This window comes from Phyllopteryx taeniolatus, chromosome 9 (genome assembly GCF_024500385.1).
Source record: "Phyllopteryx taeniolatus isolate TA_2022b chromosome 9, UOR_Ptae_1.2, whole genome shotgun sequence".
Taxonomy (NCBI): Eukaryota; Metazoa; Chordata; class Actinopteri; order Syngnathiformes; family Syngnathidae; genus Phyllopteryx; species Phyllopteryx taeniolatus.
The window spans coordinates 13,533,728-13,561,510 of record NC_084510.1 but is presented as its reverse complement, the minus strand read 5'-3'; the positions used below and the strand labels follow the sequence as shown (position 1 = coordinate 13,561,510).

Below are 27,783 nucleotides of genomic sequence, written 5' to 3'. Positions count from 1 at the left end.
AAAAATAAACACAGTTGGTGTGTTCTAGCTTTTGATGCTGCAGTATTTGCTGCAGCACTCAGCTTTCTTGCTTCCCCACTTGTGAAATTTGTCTCTTCACTGTGACCAACAGTTACATACAGAGAAATAAATACAGTAGACACTTATTCTCTTGCATTGTTGTTGGTTGTTAATGTGTCTGTTTTGGACTCATGCATTCAATGTGGCTTAGTTTTTTGTAGTTTTGCTGGTTATGATGATTTTGAAGTGGAAAAGCAAGATGCTAGAAACAAAGAAGTAATCGCCTCTTTTGTCATTTTTGTACTAACCATGGCCAAGAACTTCAGAGGAGTTAATCCATTAGCTTTATCCTGGGGTGGCAGACTTCCCATCTTCCCCAGTGACACAGGCGCAGACCTGCATTTTAGCTTACCTGAAGATCTTAAAATCCACAAATCCTCTTAGAAATACTTGTTTTGAATTCTGAAGTAACTTATGTAATGACAGGACATAAAGACACCGAGGGTTGGGTGTCTTTCGTGAGGCTTAACCATGAAGTAACCGTGAAGTCCACATGAAAGTTTATTTTATGCAACTTTGAATCTTTTCTTGGTTGAATGTGGGTAGCACATCTCAGAGGTGAACGCCACCCCAAAGTACAGGTCGAGATGGTTAGTCTTCACACGATACTGGTCGAAGATTTGGATAGGGGGGCAGAAAGCCACAGTACTGTGTAGTCACATCCTCTTCATCCCTTTTCCCCCTTAAACGCACGCACGCACACACACACACACAATAATAATAATTATTATTATTATTACTATTGCAGGCACTGCTGTTCTAAAACCCACAGCATAGTACACGTACTGCATTGTATATACTTAAACACACGCACGCACACACACACACACACAATAATAATAATTATTATTATTATTACTATTGCAGGCACTGCTGTTCTAAAACCCACAGCATAGTACACGTACTGCATTGTATATACATGTGTATGTTCACATACAATATGAAACCATTGTTTGGAAATCGGACATGGGCAATTTATTTGGCTATTTCAATTTGGTCCCAAACCTTTAATAACAAAACATCAACAAATCAACTACATAGAATCTCATACTTCCCACTCACAATCACTTATACATATTGTATACGGCTTTATATGTTTAAGCAACTTTTTTAAGAAAGTTTTGAAGGATAGATTCTTTAAACCCAATGTAAGGCCCCTGGAATTGAAATGGTTGACAATAGAAAGGCTAGTGATGATAAGTGGTGCCAGATAGTCTTGCCGCACGTCAGCCACAATTTGAGTGAGTCATTCAACCGCTGATTGAAATGTTATCAGCAAATAGATGTCACATATAAACAGGCGGGCACATGTGCACCTTATCTTGTTCCTGAATGTCACCTCTTTTAACGAAACCCTCCTCTTATCCCCTTCCATCACACTTCCCTATAGTTCCTCAAAGTGAGTTTGTTGGGGATCAATCAGTGAAGCTAACAGTGCAAATTGTCCTGCTACATTGCTATCTCCTCTCCGCACTACAACTGTCTGCATCAGTTCTCAGTCCATGGCATCCATATTGTCGGTTTAAAATGTTTTAAAGGTTAAGTTCGACTTTTTCCAACCTATCAGAAATATAAAATGTTAAACCCAAAACAACACAAACTTAATCAGACAACATTTTATGTGACGTCCGCAAATCTGCTGAAAATGCAGCAAAAATAACAAAACCAAATGACTGCTTGAAATTAGACATCTTTCTCTGTAACAATTCAAGTTTATCAAACTCAATAACATATTACCAAATTTAAAAAAAAAAAAAAAAAAAAAAAAAAAGAACGGGCTGAAAAGCTGCTGGTAAGCTGTCGTATTAAAATGTGCCGTTGGTTGTGCAAAGTTGCAGCCATTTTTCACATGCAGAGCAGTCCTAAAAAAAACTGCATCTCTCATCAATCTGACTGCTCTTTCTAAATGTTTGCTGGGTCCAACATTTTAGACCGGTTTAAAAACATTTTTAATACCTGTTAAAAGCCTGCTTATGCTGGCTAACCTAAGACTTGTTTGAGACAGACATTTAGTAAGTGCATCACTTGGAAAGAGTAGTAAGAGATACTTTACAGTATGACTACCTAAAGTAAGTCAGTCGCAGCACCCTGTTGTACTGTCAGTTCTCAGAACTAAATATTAGCCCCTGATGTTATGTGGCTTTTGCAAGTGTGATTTGTGATAACTGAAATGTATTGTTGCAAATGTTATCCTTATGGCACTATCATCTAACTATAAAAGATGCGTGCACCCTAATTCCTTTTAATCTCACCCGAGTCCTGACATCTTTGATCCTCTCGTTTCTTCCCCTTCACTCAGCGTAACATTAAAAAACTGCAGCTATAAAGCCATGGCTTCTGCTTTAGAGAAGTGCAAATCCTTGTCATCTTACATTAATAACCATTCACACACAAACAACACCAACTTAGACAAAGAAGGAATAATAAAATGTTACGCCTTAACAGTCTTTGCCTTTTCCTCTTATTGCTTTATTCCCCAATGTCACGCTTTGTGGCGACTTAGAACCTAAGCTCTCTTCACATCAACCACACTCTTCCAAGGTGAGACAAATAAGAATGGGAAACTTTAATGATTTGAGCCTAATCGTTCTTCCCCAACTCTGCACATATTTATGCAAAATATCACAGGCAGAAAGCCATTTGAGAGTTGTCTTGCTTCTTTATGGTGCAAAATTGTTTCTGTCAAACAAGCCGGAGTGGCTAACAGTTTTCTAATAAAAGCTTACCTTTAATTTCAGTCAAACAGGGCAGTTGGTGGAGATTAGCAGAGACAATTTTCTGCTTCAGATTCCATTATTAGAACACTCCTACTATCGGAGGGTTTGTCTTCATGAGTAGAGAACATAATGATTTTTTTTTCTACTTGAGTTTGGATTGTTACCTTGGGGCTATTGTTGCTGTTATCGCCTCCTCTTAGTGATTCATTGAGAATGAAACAACTGTCAGAATTTGAAGTCAAACATCAAGCTGGTGTAACTATAGTCGTGCGATATACATGCTTGTTTTCAGACAACTAAACACAACAACATCCATTGTTAGATTATACTATGTTATACAGTATCATATACATAACCTGTGCCCTCCAGAAGCCAGTGGTGTTTGTATTAAGCCTCTTTAACACAGAACTCATACAAAATTTCAGCATCAGAGCCTAACAAAATATTCAGCATTTATCTGATATTGCCATAACTGTCTGCGGTTTCACACAGCGTCACATAATCCCGCAATCCATCAGATATTTAGATAATGACGTCAGCGCCAGCATCTGATGTGATGTCTACGGGAGAAGTGACGTGTGTCAAACTTCACACCACTGTCTTTGTTCCACTATTTCCTTTCACACAGAATTTACCTGACATAATGACAACGATAATTGTGTTAATTGTCATTATAGTTCCGTTATGTGCTGTTTAAAATGTTTTTAAATTTTTCAGTTGAACATAAAACCCTGTGGGCGGTGATAAGTTAACACATCTGCCTCACAGTTCTGACGAGCCAGGTTCAAATCTGACCTCACACCTGTATGGAGTTTGCTCGTTCTCCCCGTGTCTGTGTGGGTTTTCTCCAGGTACTCCGGCAATTTAAAGTCTTCAATCAACCTACACAAAATTATATTTGTATTCGGGACTTGCAAATAGCATTTAATATGAATCCCAGATGTTAAGACCTTGCATCATAACACTGGCTAATGTTCATCCATCCATCCATTTTCTGAGCCGCTTCTTCTCACTTGGGTCGCGGGCGCGCTGGAGCCTATCCCAGCTATCATCGGGCAGGAGGCGGGGTACACCCTGAACTGGTTGCCAGCCAATTGCAGGGCAAGCAAGCAAACAACCATTCGCACTCACATTCACACCTATGGGCAATTTAGAGTTTTCAATTAACGTGCATGTTTTTGGGATGTGGGAGGAAACCGGAGTGCCCGGAGAAAACCCACGCAGGCACGGGGAGAACATGCAAACTCCACACAGGCGGGGCCGGGGATTGAACCCCGCTCCTCAGAACTGTGAAGCAGACGCTCTAACCAGTCGTCTACCGTGCCGCCCTGGCTGATGTTACTTATGTAATATTAGTTAAATGGTGCCTCCGCTGGACAATGTAGTATTACAGTAAATGTACACTCTGGTATAACTAAGTATTGAGTACAAACACTACAAAGCATGCTTTTTCACATTGAGATCATCTTACACTACTTACACAGCTGACATAGCTATAGCTGTAACTCACTGTGGAAGAAACGCAAATCTGATCAGGATTTATCAATCCACGCTGTGAGGCAAAACAAAATGGACTCTACCATTTACTGTATTTCATAATTTGGTGTTTTTATTACAACAATACCATCTCACACATCAATCCCCCTGTGAGTGTTCAGTTGGATTCAAATCTAGAGACTGAGGGTGTGTGGCATATGATTCACATTACTTTGAGTATACATAATTTCGTGAACTATGTTATATTCGGGTGCATCACCATTATTAAGGGTTAACAATAGAGAAATATGATCAAATAAAGCTTTCAAATAAAGATTTTTTTTTTTCAGTCAACAGCCCACGAGCATACAAATTTGCAACTGTTCATTAAAACACAATCGATATATCATAGCCCCAGAAAAGTGACCTTGTTGAATGACCTTGTAAGATGACGCAAAGAAGTGCAAACTCCAAGAGTGTCTGGACTTCCAAGGTGCTTGAAAGAAAGGAAACAATACAGCAAAGGAGATGTGCAATATTTTCCATGGGCTGTGCAAGCTGTAAGGTTTGTCATTGAAAACGTCACTGTCAGATTTACTCCCTCTCTCTTACCCTCGCTCAGGTTGCATTCACTTCTTTTCATGAATATTCTCTCCTCCAATGATTAATTTAATCCTATTTCTCTACCCTCTACTGCACACACGCAAGCAAGCACACACACACACCTGCAGACACGCACAAACACTCTACGCGATACACATGCCACTTCACAGCAATTTCTTCCCGTTCTCAGTGTGTATACTTTATCTGGCCCGTATGCCAAACAGACATAATTCACAGATGCATGCTAACAAATTAATTGTGTATTTGTCAGTGAATACAGGGAGACCTGTGCTCATCCATATGTGAAGAATGCCTAATTCTGAAATTGCTTTGTGCGAGGACATTAGGGAAGCGCTCCTCTACTTAGCATGTCAGTGTTTGTACGTGCAGATTGAGTATGTAATTAAATGTTGGTCAAAAGGAAATATACCCGTCATGAGACATCAAATGAAGCCATTGACCTCTGAATCCAACTAAACACAAATTCTACTTTTCACCTTTGTAACTCAACTGGACAGTGTTTCGTATTGGATTCTATGCAACTTTTTCTCTTTACGCTGCCATGACGCGTATCCTACTGTTGTTACTTGGGAATAAAAAATCTGAATTGTGTCACTTAAACCATGCAGTGTTAATCCAAAATCTGTGTTATATCCATACTTTGCCAGTTTTAAATCCTGTTACCACAGGTAAAAGACCACAAACAACCAAACAGTCCTGAATTGCAGATGGATTAATGTGTGTTTTATACTTGTATTGTCCATGTCATCACTCACATACTGAGTAAATTAAAAGTTTGAGCCTATATTATCCAATTAAGAAAGTTAAAGCTACAACGTACTAGGACTGGGAAGCTAACTTTGAAACATAGCGTACAGAAGCCATTTTCTCTTGGAATCATGTCTGCCTTCTGTTGTTAAGTTAGTGTGTTTGTGTGTGCAGGCCCCGGCAGACTGTGGCGGTGTGCACTGAGCTTCAGGCCAAGGTGCTCCAGTGTTACAGAGAAAATCCTCAGCAAACCCTGCACTGCTCCAGCTTGGCCAAACAGTACATGACCTGCGTTCAGCAAGCCAAGAAGGTAGGCAAGAGCTTTCTGTGTTGGTGAAGGGCTGTGAGAGAAGCATAGAAAAACTTGCCAGCCATTTTGTTTCAGTTTTTAATTTTACTGACCCTCTGTGGTCGACCACCAATTTGCTTCGATTTAGGCCTTGATAAATATCCATTCCAGGATCAAGGTTTGGATCATAAAACCTTTATTTAATGTGCAGGCAATTTTAAGTAACCTTCTTAACTGTCATATAAGTGTACGAATAAATTAACTACTGTTAGTTTAAAACATAAAAACAATTTTAAAAATACTTAGTCTGAAGAGTAATGATGAATGACAAAGATTGAAGTGAGTCTACAAAGCATCAAAATTTTTTTACATTCTTAATTGTCACAAATGTAAAAAGAAGTTTACCACTGGGAAAACAACGCATTTCGTGACAGTGGAGTATTACCGCTTTGAATATGAGGCTATTTACTCAATTGTTTTCATTTAATGTGCTTCTCTACTTTTTGTGGCTGGATCTTCCTTTGGAATGAAAAGGAAATGAGCCAAAGTGTCTCACAAAAAAATCCACACCAAGTTAAAGAAAATCATCTTGTGTGACATTATGCTGGGTGGGGGGGGGGGGCGGTTGAACTCCAAAATGATGGTTGTATTTAAAATTGTATAACCTCAGAAGAGTTTGATTTTGCTGTTGAAAATCTTCTGAATTTGGTTTTGGCATTTTCCGTCATCGTCTCTTTTTGCCACACATTTGGCAAGAGTAGCTGGATTTTACTTTCAATCTGATTGTTAAACCAGACAGAAGGAAAGCAGGTGAGACCAGACCAGTCAGAACAGAGAGGAAACCGTGGCCGTGATATCAAAACAAGATGAAATCCTTTCAATCTTTGCAGCAAATCGGTTGATGTCTAAGAGTCTTTATCTGTGGTTGGTTTGAAGGGGAATTGCTCATTTGACGGCTTTTAAATCTCATGCCGCCCATTGTGTTTGGACTTTTCTGATAGAAAGATTACACCCTTATTAGTCTATTGAAATCAATTTGTCCATTCAAACCTCGAGAGATGCTTTCACTATTATTTGTCATAGCCACAGTTTATCTACAAAGTGCTTATTTTTACCCAATTTTTCCATCAAGCAAACAATAACAATGACAAAACCCACTAATATGGAGTGGATGAAAGAAACTAAACAATAGCCGGCGAATTTGGCTGTGTGAATTGCCTGCAAAATCACTGCAAACACTCCCAATAAAAGCGATGTCTTTTCAAAGTACTTCAAAGAATCCTCTTGCTACTCGGATGGTGTTCTTTTTGAAGAAGTTCTCTGTGTATGTTTATAAATATAGCTATTTTGGGGGGAGATGTGGTGGGGTTCATTCAGACTGAGACTTGAGAAAGTGAAGCAGTTGTCCTCCGCTACATTTCCACCAAGCAATACAGTTCTTTTGAGTTTACGCAGTGTACAGCATTTCGTGTTCTTTCTCTTTCAAACCCTTTTCTACACGTCAATGAATTAAAATAGTGATGTAACACATTATCCTCAAACAAGCGATACACTTAATCCTAGGTTTCTTTTAAAATATTATTTGCTATTTCCATCCCACTCTTGTATTCTATTGTCAACATGGATTTGACAATTCCCGTCAACCAATCAAACAGCAATGTCTAGATCCAACCTACACAATTGAACCGTAGTGGACAACTGCAACCGGTTCTACAATGAAAGTGTGCCAAAAACTATATAAGACCCTGGGAAGAACAAATAAATAGTGGTGCTCCAATCCATGATCATGATCAGTGGCCGATCATGATTTCCATGGAAAACACGGCGCTTGACTCTCAATGCCTTTCATTGCTGATCACAACAACCAATCACCCGTGGCTCATACTTTGCAGCCTCCAGAGAATGTGTGTAGGGTACTGCAGGGCAGGGCATCCATCCATCCATTTTCTGAGCCGCTTCTCCTCACCAGGGTCGCAGGCGTGCTGGAGCCTATCCCAGCTATCATCGGGCAGGAGGCGGGGTACACCCTGAACTGGTTGCCAGCCAATCGCAGGGCACATACAAACAAACAACATTCGCACTCACATTCACACCTACGGGCAATTTAGAGTCCCCAATTAATGCATGTTTTTGGGATGTGGGAAGAAACCGGAGTGCCCGGAGAAAACCCACGCAGGCACGGGGAGAACATGCAAACTCCACACAGGCGGGACCGGGGATTGAACCCCGCTCCTCAGAACGCACGCTCGTCCTAATCTGTGAAAAACGAGTTTAAGTTAGAACGTGACTTTCTTCTTTTTTTTTTACATTTTTTAAATTAATTATTTTATTTCTTTAGCTTACAGAAAATGAGTAGCTCCATGCATGCATTCCGGCGGCACGGTGGCCGACTGGTTAGAGCGTCAGCCTCACAGTTCTGAGGTGCGGGGTTCAATCCCCGTCCCCGCCTGTGTGGAGTTTGCATGTTCTCCCCGTGCCTACGTGGGTTTTCTCCGGGTGCTCCGGTTTCCTCCCACATCCCAAAAACATGCATTAATTGGAGACTCTAAATTGCCCGTAGGCATGACTGTGAGTGCGAATGGTTGTTAGTTTCTATGTGCCCTGCGATTGGCTGGCAACCAGTTCAGGGTGTACCCCGCCTCCTGCCCGATGACAGCTGGGATAGGCTCCAGCACGCCCGCGACCCTAGTGAGGAGAAGCGGCTCAGAAAATGGATGGATGGATGGATGCATGCATTCCACCACACTGCCCCAAGAGGCCAAGGTGCACACAGCAGGAACAGCAGAAACAGTCAATGACTGTACAAAAAGACACACTTCTTTTTATTATTCTGTGACTGTGACATGAAATCAAACTGAACTTTTCCTGTTTTAGGTCAACTAGGTTTTCAAAAAATATTTATATTTGTTGAATGCCAGAGTAATGAGAGGATTTTTTTGGGGGGACAAATATAATAGACAAAACAGTCATGGCTAAAAACATTGGCACGTTTTTAGCCATGACTATTTATTTTTGTCTGAGTGTTTAACTCTTTTTTTAAGTTAAAGATCTAGTTTTAAAATAAATGAATAATCATGTTTAATAATCGTGATTTCAGTATCAACAAAAATAGTCGTGATTATTTTTTCCCATAATCACCCAACCCCTTCACACTATTCAGGCACGAAGCACCCTTAAAGCAAACCCTAACAAACAGTCGGATCACCAGTAATAATTTTAAAAATTTGTAGCTAGCTATGCGGCACGGTGGGCGACTGGTTAGAGCGTCAGCCTCACAGTTCTGAGGACCCGGGTTCAATCCCCGGCCCCGCCTGTGTGGAGTTTGCATGTTCTCCCCGTGCCTGCATGGGTTTTCTCCGGGCACTCTGGTTTCCTGCCACATCCCAAAAACATGCATGAATTGGAGACTCTAAATTGCCCGTAGGCATGACTGTGAGTGCGAATGGTTGTTTGTTCCTATGTGCCCTGCGATTGGCTGGCAACCAGTTCAGGGTGTACCCCGCCTCCTGCCCGATGACAGCTGGGATAGGCTCCAGCACGCCCGCGACCCTAGTGAGGAGAAGCGGCTCAGAAAATGGATGGATGGATGTAGCTAGCTAATCCATATGAATGGTATCGGCAGTTGTCGGCAGATCTCACTAATCGATGATTGGTATCAGAATCGGCAGCATAAGACCCTGCTCGGATCACCCCTAAAAATAAATATGTAACGGACATGCTCTCGCCCGATGGCACCATGGCCCCCAACTCCGCGGGTACTGAACTGCATCGCTGTCTCCGCTCCCCCGGCGAGACAGACGGCCACAAGAATGCCTGGTTTATTGGACATGGGCGCTAAATGAATTACCAGCCAGTCCAAAATAACTCATCAAAGCTGAGACACGGACATCTAGTTTCTCACTCTGACGCTAAGTTAATTAACATAACTTTCACCCCCAGCCAGCCTGAAGAGTCTCACCAACGAGGTGGTGACGATACATCAGACCCTTCCCCGCCGCAGGGCATTCTGCCAGCGCAATCCCAAGCTACCCTTTTGGGTGCCTGGGCAAACTCCGTTGGGAAGGAAGCGGGCAGCGTGCGTCCGCTCCGAACCTCTTGCGAACAGCAACATACGGGCTCCGGCCGCCCTGCCTGGGAACTTTTTTTTTTCCCCTGCTCTTCTTTTTTTTCTTCCTCCTTTCCCGCCAAATCCACCTGTTCCCCATGCGGACCAGACCGGCCAGACATTCAGGAGATCAACCAGGCTGCCTAAATTCTGTTCCACGCAACGTAATTCCAATTTGTGGTCTACTAAAAGTACAGATTAGTGCATATTTGTGTTTAAATTAACGAGAACAGGAACCCCCAACTATATGCATTGTCAATAAACGCTCATGCATTTTTTACCTTACCTTTCACAACTTGGACAATGGAATTGCAAATAATTGTGTCCTGTATCAAACTGAGTATTTTAAGCACTCACTCCCCTCAAGCCTAATTAGTTCTGAAGCCTAACAAGAGGCACCATCCATGTAATCAATGTGTATCGGGACATGTTGTAAGAGGTTTGACTTTTTCCCCCCCGTATTTATCCTTCATGGTATTATTATATACACATGACAAGGGTGGTAAATCATTTAAGTATCCATAAAGTTTCAAAGGCTGGAAGGTCGGAATCGGAAGCATTTTATCCTTGCCAACTTTTCAACCTTTCTATATGAGGATAATCTGTGAGATGATATCGCTCTTTTCAAGACTGACTCACACTAATCTTTTGAACAGTTGGATTTTCAAGTTGACCTTTAAACTTCTTAAGAGTGTTCAATCCTAGGCTCAAACTTAAAAAGGCACCTAAATGTTGTTAGATTTAGGATAGAACTGAGTAAATGTAAAATTCTCGCCATTCCTGGTCTTTTTTTTAAATTATGACCTTGCAACGTGACTACTCTCTCTCTCTTTTTTCTCATGTCCATCCTCCATACCATTGAATATTCCTGCTGCTGTCACTGTTGATATATTTTCTCTTCCACTTCCCATCCTCCACACATCCATCTAGCCTTATTAAGACCTCTTCCACTGCCTGTCAATGCACACTTTGTCACATTAGCTAGTGCATTAGTTCTGATTTGCACCGCTAGCCATGGAGCTCTGTCAGGTCTTTCCAAGGTTTGGTTAACATGACAGGTGCAGCAACCCCCACCCCGCCCAAGTAGTCCCAAGACCTTTCTGGACATGCACAAAGCTCTCAGATCTGCCTCTCTAATTATACATTTTACTGCGCAAGCTGCATGAAACTGCATTTACAAACTTATACAATTTTCAATATTGCTGCAGGTCGGGTCAAGAAGGAGCACTAAAGCTCAACTGTATGTGATGAAGAGGTTCAGACCTTTGGACTCCATTGTGAAGTATAAGCACTCTGTGCCGTTAATAAAGTTGTCTTTATACTAAGGCTGTCGCCTCTTATTAATATACTGTATTTGAATTGTATATTATGGATATAGATACATTTCAGTAAATTGAAGTTGCTCAGTCTCCAAGGACACTGTCTTTGGAGTCAAAGGATATGTGTTCAATTCTTACTCAGGACTAAAATGTAAAAATGGCAATGAGTTGTTGGAGGGATGCTTGACTGTCGAGGTGCCCTTGAGCAAGACATCGTCCCCACCACCTCAGCTCAAGTGTTGCAGCACACTTTGCACTCTTTTACTCTGAATATCTCCTTGCATGCCTGCATGTGTGAGATCTGGTTCTACTATATTTGTGGTGTGGAACACAAGTATACATTGGAGTGGGAGTTGAATTGCCCCTTAAGTGACAAAATAGTTAATAAAATATTTTATTAATTGAACTTATTATTTGCTTTGACTGTTTAGTTAATAGTACTGAATAGTGCATTGCTGTCTGGGGATGAATTAGCTTCATGATTCTGTTATCACAACTCAACGGCAGGGTTATTATTACCTTTGTGGAAATCCAGTATTTTTTTATGTGTTTTTTATTCTGTGACACTAAATTGACAGACTGCAAAGATAATACAGACCCTTTCCAAAAAAAATGTATATCATGGAAAAGTTTATTTCCATAATTCCATTCAAAAAGTTAAACTTTCATAGATTCTATATTCAGGGCCCACAATTTAAACAATTTCAAGTGTTTATTTGCTTATTTTGGCTTCCAGCTCATAAAACCCATGAAATCAGTAATTCCAAAAATTACAATACTGTGAAGAAATCACCATTTACTTCAATTTTTTTGTAGAATTAAAAAAAAGAAAGAAATTAGGGTCACATTAAATCAATGAAAATATGGTACTTTTAAAACGATAATCTTGAATACTTGGTTAGGAATGCCTTTGCTTTTATCACTACCTCGATGCACCATGGCATTGAGGCAATCAGCCTGTGGTATTGGCTGGGAGTTATGGAAGCCCAGATTTCCTTGATGCTTACAGTCAGTTCTTCTTTGTTTTTGGGTCTGGTGCCCCTCATTTTCCTCTTGATAATACCCTATAGATTCTCAATGGGGTTTAGATCCGGCGAGTTGGCTGGCTAGTCAAGCACTGTGATGGCATGGGCATCAAACCAGGTTTTGGTGCCTCTGGCGGTATGGGCAGGGACCAGGTCCTGCTGGAAGATGAAATCTGCATCTCCATACAGATCATCAGCAGAAGGAATCATTAAGTCCTGTAAAACATTCTGGTAGACTGTTGTGGTGACCTTGGATTTAAAGAAAGCAGAGTTTACCAACACCTGCTCTGAACATTGCACCCCAAATCATGACTGACTGTGGATATTTCACACTGGAGCTCAAGCAGCTTGGGTTCTGTACATCATCAGTCTTCCTCCAAACCCTTGGACCTCGATTCCCAAATGAAAGGCACACTTTACTTTCATTGGAAAAGAGGACCTTGGACCACTGGCCAACAGTTCAGTCCTTCTTCTCATTGGCCCAGTTCAGACGCTTCCTACTTTGGCTCAGGCTCGGAAGTGGCTTGACCCAAGGAACACGACAGTTGTAGCTCATCTCCTGTCCCGGATGTGTCTTTGTGGTTTTTGAAACGGTGACTCCCACCTCATTCCACTCTTTCTGGATCTATGCTATATTCTTAAATCTTCTCTGTTTGATAATCTCTTTTGCTGGTGCATTTTCTCCTGCCACATTTTGTCCTTTCACTAGACTTTCCATTGATATGCTTGGACACAGCACTCTGTGAACAGCCAGCCTCCTTAGCTATGAACGTTTGTGGCTTACCCATCCTATGGAGGATATCAGTGATGGTCTTCTGGCCAGTTGTCAAGTCTGCAGTTTTCCCCATATTGAACCCATCTGAGACAATTTAACCAAACTGAAACAACTTATTGACACCGGGGGAAACCTGTGCAGGTGCTTTGAGTTTAGTAGATGATTAGTGTATGACACTCAGTTTAAAACATTTATGGCCTGCAAAATTTAGGTTGATTTCTTCACAGTATTAAAATGTTTTTCAATTCCTGATTTTGTGGGTTTTATGAGCTGGAAGCCCAAATTTTGTAAAAATAAGTAAATTCTTGAAATTGTTTATCTTTTTGAATGTAATTATGTAAATAAATAAACTTTTCCATGATCTTAAAATTTTTTGGAAAGGGTCTGTAGTTGGGATATTATTTAAATAATTATACAATATACACCATACCTGTAAATAACTGGTACTTTTTTTTCTCAGCTGTGATTTGAATGTTAAGTCGACACAAAAGCTCATAGCTTTGCTAAAGCCTCTTGGCAGTTTAAAGGCACTGTTCTTGTGTATGCTTTGAAGGATTTTCTAAAAGCAGACAGGTTTCTTGCCACTTCACTCGTTATGAAAAGGGAAATTAAAATATATGACAAATTATTATCTGAAGCTAAAAGTGGGAGTAGTTGTCTTGATGTTTTCGGTATGAAGAACTGAAAGCTCTGTTATGTTAAGTAAGATTTTAACATTATTAATTTACATACAGGTATAGAAGTCAAATATTAATCCGTCAAAAATGATAAAAGACACTATAACTTTCAAAGACGACCGAAGAGAGGTAATGAACGTGTTGTCTCATTTTTGCTCTCACATTAGTACAGTAGTACAGTATAAAATGAAATTAAACACTAATGTAATTTAGAGCGGCACGGTGGCCGACTGGTTAGAGCGTCAGCCTCACAGTTCTGAGGACCGGCCCCGCCTGTGTGGATTTTGCATGTTCTCCCCGTGCCTGCGTGGGTTTTCTCCGGGCACTCCGGTTTCCTCCCACATCCCAAAAACATGCATTAATTGGAGACTCTAAATTACCCGTAGGTGTGAATGTGAGTGCGAATGGTTGTTTGTTTGTATGTGCCCTGCGATTGGCTGGCGACCAGTTCAGGGTGTACCCCGCCTCCTGCCCACTGACAGCTGGGATAGGCTCCAGCACGCCCGCGACCCTAGTGAGGAGAAGCGGCTCAGAAAATGGATGGATGGATGGATGGATGTAATTTAGAACTCTATCTTTTGGAACAAATGTCGTGTGCACGCATTCATGTTCAAGAAAGGTGATTCTTCTTCTTCTTCTATCACAGTAAGCCAAAGCAAAAGGCAAAGCACACATGCAGTTAAACAACAATTGATGCTGGATGAAATGAGGTCTGGTGTGTAGATGGCTTGAGTGACAGGATGACACGTGTGATGACGGTTCAAACTCCTGAAATTGTTTAAACTTTGTGACATATTTTTCATGAAATTTTTTAATTCCGAATTGAAAAACTTGTGGGGCATCCGAACTTCAATGTACCACTGTTCTCCGTATGCACGTTCTGCCCAGCTATGTCTGTTTTTTCTAAAGGTTTGTTAATGTAGGCTGTGTACATTATATATTATGGATCAGTCATTTTCTGTCAATCACTACATTTGTCAAAGAATCTGCCAATAGAACCAGCATTCTGCTATCTCCTATTTTATGCCAGTGTCTGATCTGAGCATCACTGAGTTTATCTCACTTTATTTCTTGAAGTTCGCCCAATTCACTATCTACAGCAGCCCAGCTTTTATTATCGTCACTCAAAAGTTCTTTTATGTTTTATGATTGATATACACACACACGTGTAGGGCCTTGAACCTAATCTCTGCTATCACCCCCATCCATGCCTCCCCTGTCAGTGTCAGTCCCAGGTTGGGTCATTGTCATGCATATGGGACCTTAGGTCTGTGTGTGGTGTGCTTAATGATGCGGGTTGAATGTCAGCTCACTAAAGACTTAGTTATCAGTAGGTTGTGAGCGTTTTAACTCTTGCACACCTTATATACATACTATTTTCCCACCAACTATATACATACAGTTGGTGGGTATTTTCACGCCCACCAACTGTGCTTGCTAAGGGTATACCACAAGGTATCATTTTAGTTCTACGTTGGACCCTGGCATATTTGGGGTTGAGCATTCGCATGTCACAGTTTGTAACCAAACGGTATTGGACCGGACCCAGACAGAGATGAAGCGGTTGGTAATGGTTTATCTGGGGATAGCGTGAGGTCTGGATTTCCAAGGCATGATGGTGATAGTGATGGTGATGGTGGTAGGAGCGTGCTGGAGCCAGCAGCATGAGTGCGTGAATACTCTGGCGCTGGAACACTGGATCTGGCAGGCTTAAGTGTAGGCTGTTATGAGTGCTGATTGGAACCAGCTGCGCGGGCGAGGAGGTGATTAGTGCTGGAGAGAGAGGGGGAAAAAGAGACACAAAGCGCCACCCATGCTCCGCAGAGGAACTGCAGGGCACAGATCATGACATTTTATTTTATTTATTTGTTTGTTTATTTTTTATTTATTTATTTATTTTTTTACCTGATCAGAGCTGGGATATGCTCCAGTATACCTGCGACCCTATGAGGATAAAGGGTGTAGAAAATGGATGGATGGGTGGACAAGCTTATTGCCATTTTTTGTTCGGGGGGTGTTACATTGAAACGTTTTTTAATTATAATGAGCGTCTACTATTCATGGCTTTCGCTATTCACGGTCATGCCGGGCCCCTATCCCCCGCGAATAGCAGGGGTCTACTGTACTTCTTTTTCATATTTTATTAGCGATGGGCAAGGAAGGAAGGAAAACTTTCTTTACTGGAAATCTATTTAGATGGAGAGACTCTTGAAGGTCAAAGAAGAAAAGGTGGACTTTTTACAGCAAGTAAAAAGTAAAAAGTAACAGATTGTTGTTTAGAGAGAAGCGCATGGAGTTCATCTACAAGTAAGACAAAATGTTTTTAATTTTACCTAAAATGCGATCAGACTAAGAAACAATCCCAAATTAAAAATAAAAACTGAATTTTAACTTTGTTTCAACTTTTTGTTCGAATGGTCTGTTTAAATCTTCCATCCATCCATCCATCCATCCATTTTCTACCGCTTATCCAAGGTCGGGTCGCAGGGGCAGTAGCTTGAGCAGGGACGCCCAGACTTCGCTCTCCCCAACCACTTCATCCAGCTCTTCCGGGGGGATCCCGAGGTGTTCCCAGGCCAGCCGAAGGATGTAGTCTCTCCAGCGTGTCCTGGGTCGTCCCCGGGGTCTCCTCCCGATGGGACGTGCCTGGAACACCTCACCAGGGTGGCATCCGAATCAGATGCCCCAGCCACCTCATCTGGCTCCTCTCGATGTGGAGGAGCAGCGGCTCTACTCTGAGATCCTCCCGGATGACCGAACTTCTCACCCTATCTCTAAGGGAGAGCCCGGACACCCTGTGGAGGAAACTCAATTCGGCCGCTTGTAGCGGGGATCTTGTTCTTTCAACCCACAGCTCGTGACCATAGGTGAGGGTAGGAACGTACATCGACCGGTAAACCGAGAGCTTCGCCTTCCGGCTTAGCTCCTTCTTTACCACAACGGATTGATACAAAGTCCGCATCACTGCAGACGCTGCACCGATCCGCCTGTCGATCTCACGTTCCATTCTTTCCTCACTTGTGAACAAGACCCCAAGATACTTGAACTCCTCCACTTGGGGCAGGATCTCATCCCCACCCTTTTCCGACTGAGGACCACGGTCTCAGATTTGGAGGTGCTGATTCTCATACCAGCTGCTTCACACTCGGCTGCGAACTGCTCCAGTGAGAGTTGAAGATCACGGCTTGATGAAGCCAACAGAACCACATCATCTGCAAAAAGCAAAGATGCAATACTGATGCCACCAAACCGGACCCCCTCTACGCCTCGGCTGCGCGTTGAAATTCTGTCCATAAAAGTTATGAACAGAATCGGTGATATAGGGCAGCCTTGGTGGAGTCCAACCCTCACCGGGAACGAGTCCGACTTACTGCCGGATATCAGAATCATCTTTATTTGCCAAGTATGTCCAGAAAACACACAAGGAATTTGTCGATGGTAATTGGAGCCGTTCTAGTACAACAACAGACAGTCAATTGACAGAGAACAGTTTTGAGACATAGAGACATTGACAACAAAAAACAGTCACTGAGCAATAAAGGGTTGGTAGTTATCTGGTAATGCTGGTACATTATTTCATTTTTTTTATGTGAATCTTCTGTGACTGGTTGACAGTCGTTGTACAAGATCAGTGCATAATCATTTTGGGGGAAATTACTAGTGTCACACAAAATCCCAACTTTGCTCTCTCTCGCTCTGACTGAATGCATTAAATGCTCACATTCACATTTTTAGCCCAGCAGCACACAATGTCCTATTTCGCTTTTGATATGCCTATTTTTCTTGCTTTCACCAGTGTTAGTGTTATTTTCTTCCTGTAGTTAGCCTCTTTGCGTTTCCCTATAGACCCCTCGTAGATTTAATAAAATATTCTATAAAATTCCACTCTTGGTTGCGTTTTGTGTGTTTTGAGTTTAAGTAAGCTTCTGTCATCTAGAACTCATATTTCATAAAATGTAGCAACCTTTAGATTATGAGACTGAGAAAAAGTTTGTCATAGCTTTCTCCTAAATTTTATACATATAAAAAGTGACATGGTGCCCTATACGAGACAAAATAGCTTGATTTATAACTCTAAGCATCAAATCATGCTAAACCAGCAACAACGCAGGCGTCACTGCTTTGGTTAATTTATTTCTTAAATAAATTCAATTTTATCAAAACGCCAATATACGCTACACTAGCATAGCCCTAATACCGCCGCAGCTGTTTGTAAGTAAGTACTGTATTTCACTATCCCATCACCGATCACCCACTGCTTTATTTATTTGAACCCTGTACTGTATTACCAATATCAGCTGCTAATTTGCCACTGGGAATTAAAAAGAAAAAAAGATTCCGAGGTCATGACGTCACATATCGTTTCAAAATTACGTGTGTGTGCCCGTGAGTCTGACGCTTGTTTCCATTTCTCTCTTCATAAGAAACACCTAGTAATGTGGAAAGGTTTTAAAACTTTATGAAGCTAGTACATCCAATTTCCCTCCCGGAATGAATGAAGTATCCATCCAGCCATCCATACACGACTTCCGCTAAAGAGATGTGAAAATCTACAAAACACACTCAAAAAAACCTCGCTGAGTCATTTAGCAAACACGTACACTATATGACAAAAACAAGTAAACTTTGGCAAGACATAAAGAACGCCATCAACTACATTTATTTCTGCAGTGTTCTAGCCAAAGTTGTATGCCAGTGTGTGCTGTAGTGACAAACTTGTCCATTTGGTTTAAAATATTTAAGTAAGTTTACATTTTGATGTCATCTTAATTTTTGGACATTTATTTACATTTTTTGAAACAAAACCTTAAATAAAATACTATTGTGCAAACCTGATTTGGCATATTCTCCAGCCTGGACATAACTTGAAGTTATTCATTGTTAAATATTCCCATACAGTATTATAATTATGTCTTGGATAAATGTCCTAGGAAGCAAGTAAAGAGTTACGTTTTTTGTTTTTTTTGTTTTTTTAAATAGGATATCGTCAAATTATCGTTATCGTAAAATAAAAATAAAAAAATTTAGGTATTTGTATTTGACCATATTACCCACCCCTAGTACAACCGTTGCCGCAATTCATGTTTACATCACAGCTGGTGAGTGCACGAAGTGTGTTCAGGGACACTGCATTAATGGGAGTGAATGTGTTCTTTTGTAATACGATACATAATTGTAAAAATGGATTACTGCACAAAGTCCTTGCCAGCCATGAGTTTATTAATTCCAATTAACAAATGCAATGTCAAAATAAACATTCACTTTGCCGCACATTTAGCAAAGGAAAATGTTTCAATGAGAGACTTTTAAGCCCATTCATCCATCCATTTTCCACACCACTTATGCTCACAAGGGTCGCCGGCGTGCTGGAGCCTTTCCCTGCTGACTGCAGGCAGGAGAATCAGAATCAGAATCATCTTTACTTGCCAAGTATGTCCAAAAAACACAAGGAATTTGTCTCCGGTAATTGGAGCCGCTCTAGTACGACAACAGACAGTCAATTGACAGAGAACACTTTTGAGACATAAAGACATTGACAAAAAACAGTCACTGAGCAATAAAGGGTTGCTAGTTATCTGGTAATCTTTTATCTGGTTATCTTTTTTTGGGGGGGACAATTGTGCAAAAAGATGCAGAGTCCTCTTGTCAAGATAGAGCATGCACAGTTCGAAAGACTAATATTGCAATAGTCCGGTGCAATGACCATTGTGCAGAGGGCGCCGAGACTTCAAGCAAGTAGTGCGATAATCTGGGACAATGTTGATTGCAGATACTGCAACAATGCAGTTGCAGAGGCAGGGTACATGCTGAACTGGTTGCCAGCCAATCGCAGGGCACATATAAACAAACAACAGTTCGCGCTCACATTCATACCTGTGGACAATTGAAAGTCTTCAATTAACCTACCGTGCATGTTTTTGGGCTCTGGGAGGAAACCGGAGTACTCGGAGAAAACCCAAACAGGCACGGTGAAGAACATGCAAACTCCACACAGGCGAGGCTGGATTTGAACCCAGGTCCTCAGAACTCTGAGGCAAATGTGCTAACCAGTCATTCACCGTGCCGCATTAACCTAAAATATCCCACGATAGCGGCGGCACGGTGGACGACTGGTTAGAGCGTCAGCCTCACAGTTCTGAGGACCCGGGTTCAATCCCCGGCCCCACCTGTGTGGAGTTTGCAAGTTCTCCCCGTGCCTGCGTGGGTTTTCTCCGGGCACTTTCTTCCTCCCACATCCCAAAAACATGCATTAATTGGAGACTCTAAATTACCCGTAGGCGTGAATGTGAGTGCGAATGGTTGTTTGTTTGTATGTGGCCTGCGATTGGCTGGCAACCAGTTCAGGTTGTACCCCGCCTCCTGCCCGATGACAGCTGGGATAGGCTCCAGCACGCCCGCGACCCTCGTGAGGAGAAGCGGCTCAGAAAATGGATGGATGGATCCCACGATAGCATTTTAGGTTTCTACTGGGAAGTTTGTAGCTAATTTGTCTGCACCCCCACACCAGATTTGTAACGATCATCATTGTTCATATAAGTACAGTTAAATATTAAAGAGAGTTCATTTTCCACCAAGGTTACTGTATGTTTATGCAAAGCTTCAGTATAAGACCATGAGTTTAAAGGCTTGTCCTATCCTCATCTATTCTCTGTAAGCATCTAACAAACGCCTCCATTGTCAAAGTCACATTGAAGAACAAATGTTTCTCAGACCACCACTTACAGCGTCATCCCCCTCCTCCACAACACACTCAGGCTCTACTGCCAACCATTTGTGGGATGCAAAAGCTATTTCCGCCCCTTTTTAAGATCATCCACAGGGGCCCACAGCATTTGAGAGACACTTGCCTTTTTATTCCACACACTTAACCCACTTAAACCCATCAGTCTCCTGGAGGAAGCATTTGTCCACACTGGTGTGTGAGTGTGCGCTGACCTCGGAGAAGCTCGATTAAGTGCCACTCTGGTTTTACAGTGATTACAGAATATATTGCTGCAACAAGTGACTAGACCAAGCAAATTTCTACATTAAGACTGTGTATGATTATCTCTAAGGCAATCAAAAGCCTACACACATACTGTACAACATTTAGATACTACTAAATACAATGTTGTCATATTAAAGCCATATTTACTTAAAAAAAGGATCTAAAAACAGACCAACTTTTTCAGTTCTGCATTCATAGCAATTTAGCGATGATAATCCTATATATGGCGATGCAAAGCTGATTCATAAATATGTGTGCCACACTAGTAGTTGGTAGTTGTGGGCTACTATAATCATACACATTGTGATAACAATTTGAAATATTCTGGACAGATAGTCACTCTGAGTGGACTGTGTTTTTCGCCACCATATTCAGCAGAGAAATACAGTGTTTTTTTTAGCATTGAGTGCGAGAATAGCACATAGTAGAATATAAGTAAGCAAAAAAAACGTGTTTAACCACATCATGGCAGAAAATATTGTTTGCCATGATGCAATTACTTTGCGAGCACTCTGTCAAGAAAGAAGCAGTAGATTGCGATAAATGGCCTTTATTGTAAATAACGGACAAATAAAATACAGGGATCTTTGACTGGTAAATTCATCCATCCATCCATTTTCCGTGCCACTAATCCTCACTAGGGTGGCGGGCACTGGTAAATTCCTGGTGACATAATACTTTTTTTCTCTTGAGGCAACATACACAACAAGTCAAACTCAATAACACAACTCACGCAAAATTATTTTTTTGATTACAATTTTAAATCAAATGGAATATAAGGGAGAAGAAAAACCTCTTGTATTTTTTTGCGTAATTATTGTGTTTTAAAAATATTACACCGAAAGTGTTTATCACATAATGGTCATGTAATCAAATGTCCAAAGTGCCACAGGAGATAATTATGTTTAAACCTTTTCTGTATAATCCTAAAATTTGTTTCTCAATGCCAGCACTCCACATTACACCATTCACGAACCATTTGACTAGCTTTGAGATTTTACTTAGAGTGGTTATAGAAATTCCAATCAATAGTTGTTTATCTATATAAAGAAAATGTGCTGCATTTAAATGTGTAGCCCTCTTAGAGCCTGATTTACTAAGATCCCAAATACTGAGCGCTAAACTGCGTGTTTACTCTAACAGATCGTGCGCACTTTTGCTGGGCGTCTTGCATGTGATTTACTAAGATTGTGATCTTTTACTAAGATCCCAAATTGTGGGTGCTAAATTGGGTGTTCACTCACTCTTGACAAATTCCGTGCACTGTTGGCAACAGATCACCGCCGTATTTAAATTGGGCTTTGAACTTTTGGCAGCCCTGATGATTTTCACCATTGTATAAAACTGTATAAAAGTCAGGAAAATGCTCAAATTCAACCCATTTGTTGATATGCGTGTACCCTGCATCAGCGTTGATTGTGTGTGTATTTCCTTTTTTTTCCGGTTGTTGCTGATCTTTTCCCAGTTGCACTTCAGATACAGCGAGCATTTAGCTTCCATCATGCCTTTAAACATTGACGACACCCTGTCTCAGTCAAATTCATTGTTATTATGCAACACCCGGAAAAACTACTCTGAGAGAAGTCGGCACCCATTGTCACAGTGCGCTGAAATGAACCAGATGCACGGAAATGCAGAGTTGAAAGGATAGACTCCTTCTGGCTCACTTAAACACAGTATTGTATTTCAGTTTAAAAATTGGGGAAAAAATGAGCAGTTGTTATAAAGGAATACTTCCCACACTGATTGGAGCTTGTGTATACATGCAGACTTTTTGTCATTCCGATTGAAGAGCTCTGGTCAACTGTTTTCTTGTGATGTGATTTATTCCAATCTGTCATTTACAAGGGCCACTATGTTCAATCAGAACAGCCGTTTTACTGATGTTGTGACATGCGCAGATCGATGTAAACATCACGTAATGTAGTAAGATAGAGGTAGGCCATATATTTAGCACAGTAGTTGCGAATGTTTTTGTATTTTTATTAAAAGAACAGTACTTAAAAACATCTCCGTTTCAGACCAGCTCTGTTTTGAAGCAGCTATATTTTCAAGTGCGTAAACGAGGACGCCACAGCGCATTTACGTCAAGATAGAGCATGCGCAGACAGAGTCCAGCCCGACACCATTCCGATTCACTGCTTACATGATAAAAATTAACTTTTGATCCGTTTGGCAAAAGGAATATTCCACTCCTGTGAAACTGAATGAAATTCCATTTGGATTCTGTTTATTCCGATTGAGATGTTTATATGGGGAATTTTGATTTGGTTTGGGCTTGTAACCCGATTCTAATGGCTCCATGTAAACCAGGCTTATGATTTATACTGTACTTATATTACATTAGGACAAACTAGCATTAAAGGTCCCATATTTTCGCTATTTAGACCTCCGTAGAGTGACTCTCTAACATGGAATTAGTATAAGTGTCAATTTCATTTTAAAAAAAACAAAACAAAAAAACACTGTGGTTTTGTCATACGAGTGTCCGGAAAAGGCCCCTCTGACAGCTACTTCTGTTTGACCCAGTTTTGTAACCGCTTTGTCCATATTTGGCTAAGACCGCCTCCTTTCCTCTGATTGGTTGCCTCCATGTAGACGACACACTTATGAGAGCACAGCGTTTATGTTGACAGCGCTGGCTCGGAAACGGAAAGGGAAGGCAGAGATCTTCGCTAGTGACGTAGATAAGATAAATTCAAATGACCTGAATTCAGGCTTGTCAGCAGAAAAATGTCTGGGACTAAGGAATGTGTGGACGATTTTAATTCATATTTCACGTTTACTGAGGCAACATAGAGACAATATTACATTCCAAATAGTAGAAAAGAAGTTGGTTTGGCAAAGTATGTCCTAATTAACGAAACATTTCCACCGTGGTGATGACTGTTATTTATTGAATTTCCTGTTACATACTGGGCTTGGTGACACACTTGAAAGTAGAAATTTGACATAGGCAAGCATGTGTGAATCCATATACACAAGCATCCATGCACACTACACTAGCTCCGATATTTGTCTCTATCTCTCTGTATTCCATCCCACCTCTCTGTCATCCATCATCTCCAAGGCGACCATCCTGTGAAGGCACAGACCACATCAAGATTAGCTGTTTTCTCCTCCACACACCCCCATCCTCCACAACATTGGCTAAAAATCTATATCATATACTGTAGCCAACTAAACCTCTCATCTTTGCTGCTGCCCTCTACTTCCATGTATCAGCTGATCAATTCCCTCCTGCCATGTTTGAGGTGTCGTGTGTCTTTCTTCATCAGAATCATCTTTATTTTCCAAGTATGTCCAAAAAACACACAAGGAATTTGTCTCCGGTAGTTGGAGCCGCTTTAGTAAGACAACAGACAGAGAACACTTTTGACACACAGAGACATTGAGAAAAACAGTCACTGAGCAATAAAGGGTTGCTAGTTATCTGGTAATGCTGGTACAAGGTTTGTTTTTTTTGTTTTTTGTTTTTTGACAATTGTGCAAAAAGATGCAGAGTCCTCTAGCACTTAGAGCAGTTCGAATGACTAGTAGTCATTCGCAATAGTCCGGTGCAATGACCATTGTGCAAAGGGCGGCGAGACTTCAAGGAGTGTATGCAGTTTAAAGTGATGAGTAGTGCTATAATCTGGGACAATGTTGATTGTGCAAATGTTGCAGATACTCCTCAGTCAGTGTGCAAATGGGGCAGATTCTACTCTGGCATGAGTGGCCAGTATTGGTCAACAACAGATATGTAAATAGTGCAGCGTGGCGAGACTACTCCAGTGAGTGCACGAGTAATATATAATTGGCCCAAACTCAGACAAAAGAAATTGGCAGCATGTTGCAATGGAATTGTAGTTTAGGTGTTTTAAGAAGTTGATTGCAAGAGGGAAGAAGCTGTTGGAATGTCTGCTAGTTCTAGTTTGCATTGATTGGTAGTGCCTAACTGAGGGAAGGAGCCGGAAGAGCTGGTGACCGGGATGTGGAGGGTCCGAGAGGATTCTGCACGCTCTTGTCTTAGTTCTGGCAGCGTGCAAGTCATCAAAGGTGGGTAGGGGGGGGGGTACTGACAATCCTTTCAGCAGTTTTGATTGTCCGTTGCAGTCGGAGTTTGGCCTTTTTTGGAGCAGCACAAAACCAGACTGTGATGGAAGAACACAGGACTGACTCGATGACCTCAGCAGCTCCCGTGGCAGGACGTGCTTTCTCAGAAGCCGCAGGAAGTACATCCTCTGCTGGGCCTTTTTGAGGACGGAGTTGATGTTGATCGCCTACTTCAGGTCCTGAGAGACTGTAATTCCCAGGAACTTGAAGGTCTTGACAATTGACACAAGGCAGCTGGACAGCGTGAGGGGCAGCTGTGGCGAAGGATGCCTCCTGAAGTCCACGATCATCTCTACAGTCTTGAGCGTGTTCAGCTCTAGATTGTGTCGGCCACACCACAGCTCTAGCCGGTCCACTTCCTCTCGATGTGCAGACTCGTCACCGGCTTTGATGAGGCCGATGACAGTGGTGTCATCTGCAAACTCATTTCATGCCCGGCACACTTTATTGGAGAATTGTGACTCAGCGGGTGAAGTTGGTCATTTACTCTTACTGGCAGATCGAATTAGTGATTACCATGTCCACTATCATTAACGTAGTAGTTGCCCAAGCAAGCTTGCATATGGGTTCAAATTTGACTTTTTTTGTGGAAAAAAATAAAATCCATGAGGTAATTAGCTCTGGCAAATTAGCGCTTTCAAGATTGATGACATGATTTAAGGGAGAAATATTGGCCAAGAAAAAACAAACAGTTTAAAGAGACTGCTTACCACATTAAACCTTGCTCATTTCGTACACCGTCATGAACTCTCGTCACTTTAGGTACACTCGACTGAATACTACCAGGTTCGTTCTGAAATAGACAAGCAAGTACCTGTATTGTATTTGTACATAAAACAAGCTATTTGAATGAATGAAGGGTGAAAGTGGTTAAGTCAGACTGGAAAACCATCCTGTCAGTCAAACAAAAATCCAAGATTGGACAACGGTTGGTCCTGTGTGTGTAAAGGCTAATGAATTGACTCACTAGGTGGCCTAACAGGGAGTGTAATCTGTGACCTTGTGTGTGTTAGCGTGTGTGTTTTGTTTAAAAAAATAAAACAAAACAAAAACAACTATAGCACCACGATGATGTCTGATTACAGTGTTTGCCTGGCAACTGTCTCCTGGCCTTCCAAGGGAAAGGTAAGCTGAGTGCCGTTTGCGCTGAGCAGAGAAGACAGTTATTGATTTTCTAGTTGCCTATTATTTTTGTTTTTCACTGAGAGGGCCTAGTGAGCAAGTGTTTTTTTTTTTTTTTTTTTTTTTTTCCCCCCCAATCATGTGCGTCAGTATTTCTTTATATGTTAACTGGTGTGTTCACGCTGTGGTTGCACTGCCTCTGTTGCCTATTAGCTGATGATGATGGAAGTGTGAACATAGCCTTCGCGTGTATCCTGTTTCTTTGACATCACTACCGTTTGAATTAGATTTCCAGTCAACCAACTGAACAATTCTCAGTAATTGGATGGAAACTAGCAGGGTGAAGAAATGCCTCTTTGGTGTGTATTTTGTGTGTGGGCGGGGTGAAAAAGGTTTTCTGTTTACATCTAGCATCAACAAACTTTTTCATCTCACGGAGCGATGTCAAAGTGAAGTTGTATGTTCAACTTTTCTAGTTTAATCCTAAATACGGGAAAAAGTGAAGATATTCACTTGCAATGAAATATAATACTGTGTAGTGATTTGCGTAATGCTCTGAATGTGAAGTTTAGGACCCCAAATCTCCAAGCTTCACAACATGATAAACTTTTGTCCACAATAATATTCCCTGTGACTGTTCAAGCTTAAATGTTTGCTTTTATTTTGTAGACCTTTGTGAGAATAAACAATACTTTACAGTATACACCTAAAGTGGATTGCGGACCCATTTTTGTTGGCTGGTGGACAGCTAGTCAGAAATTACAATGCAATACTTAACATGCATCCGATGTCAGAGATGTTCTATACTTTGAAAAGAGAGCTTTTTTTACAGACATGCATCAGAAACATTATTGATTATATTCCCTATGCATGTAGTTGTCCTGTTCCTACTAGGAAACACAAGCCTAGTAGGCTTGTGTTTCATGCATCAACAGTAAATTTGCTTTGTTTGGGTCACGACTTATTGAGAATAGGATAATGTGGATCCCAGCATGAAAACAGTTGAGAATTCACTGATACTAATACACAACAGTGGGCTTTTAGGTGACCTATTATGGCACATGACCCACTTATGCCATCAAACCTGTCCTCAGTCGTGCTCGATTGTACTTGTTGCACTTGTTTCTCCAGCACATCCCAGATGCTTGATAAGATGGAGTTCTGGGGAAAATAGAGGCCAAGTCAACACCTTGAACTCTTTGTCTTGAGGTTCTAAATGGATGCTTTCTGTGTAAATTAATAAATAAATAAAAACTTTGTTGCCATGTCAAAGTCTATAATATCCCATAAAATCAAGGAGGATTTATCAACAATAAGGCAGGGATCTCATTTCATGTGTGCCCCACGTCTGAGATGCACAAATATTTTCAAGGACGTATGAAGTGATTTCAGTCTGGGTCTGTAGTTGCATGGCTTAAAACCCGCCCTACGTATGTGTGTGTGCGTGTGTGTGTGTGTGTGCGCGTGTGTGTGTGTGTGTGTTGGTGAAGAGCTATTTCTGGACTCGATACATTTTTTAATGTTGTGGTAACACCCACCGCGCCACTCACGACCCAGACCGGCGTTTGCGCCGTAGATGCACACAACTGGGACACTTAAGGGAAAGTTAACTATTACATTCGCTAGCCTGCGAGCTAATGAGCTAGCAAGCTAAGGTGCTAAACAGCTCACTCAACTGCAACGACATCACTTAAAACGTCAGCGCTCGGACTTGTGTGTGTGTCTCGCCCCCACACACAGACTCATTGTTCCAGAGCTGGTACT

General features: G+C 41.4%; 1 protein-coding gene across 3 annotated transcripts in view; it reads left to right on the top strand.

Annotated features, from left to right (window-relative positions):
* Nucleotides 1–27,783, top strand: part of LOC133483740 (MICOS complex subunit mic25a-like) — a 132,563-nt gene that overhangs the window by 43,806 nt on the left and 60,974 nt on the right. For all 3 annotated transcript variants that reach the window (XR_009790187.1, XM_061785390.1, XM_061785392.1), the window contains one exon: nt 5,799–5,934. Coding sequence is in view for 2 of the 3 variants with exons in the window: in XM_061785390.1 (XP_061641374.1) it covers nt 5,799–5,934 (136 nt within the window). In the remaining variant the exon portion in view is untranslated. The remainder of the gene's footprint in view (nt 1–5,798; nt 5,935–27,783) is intronic.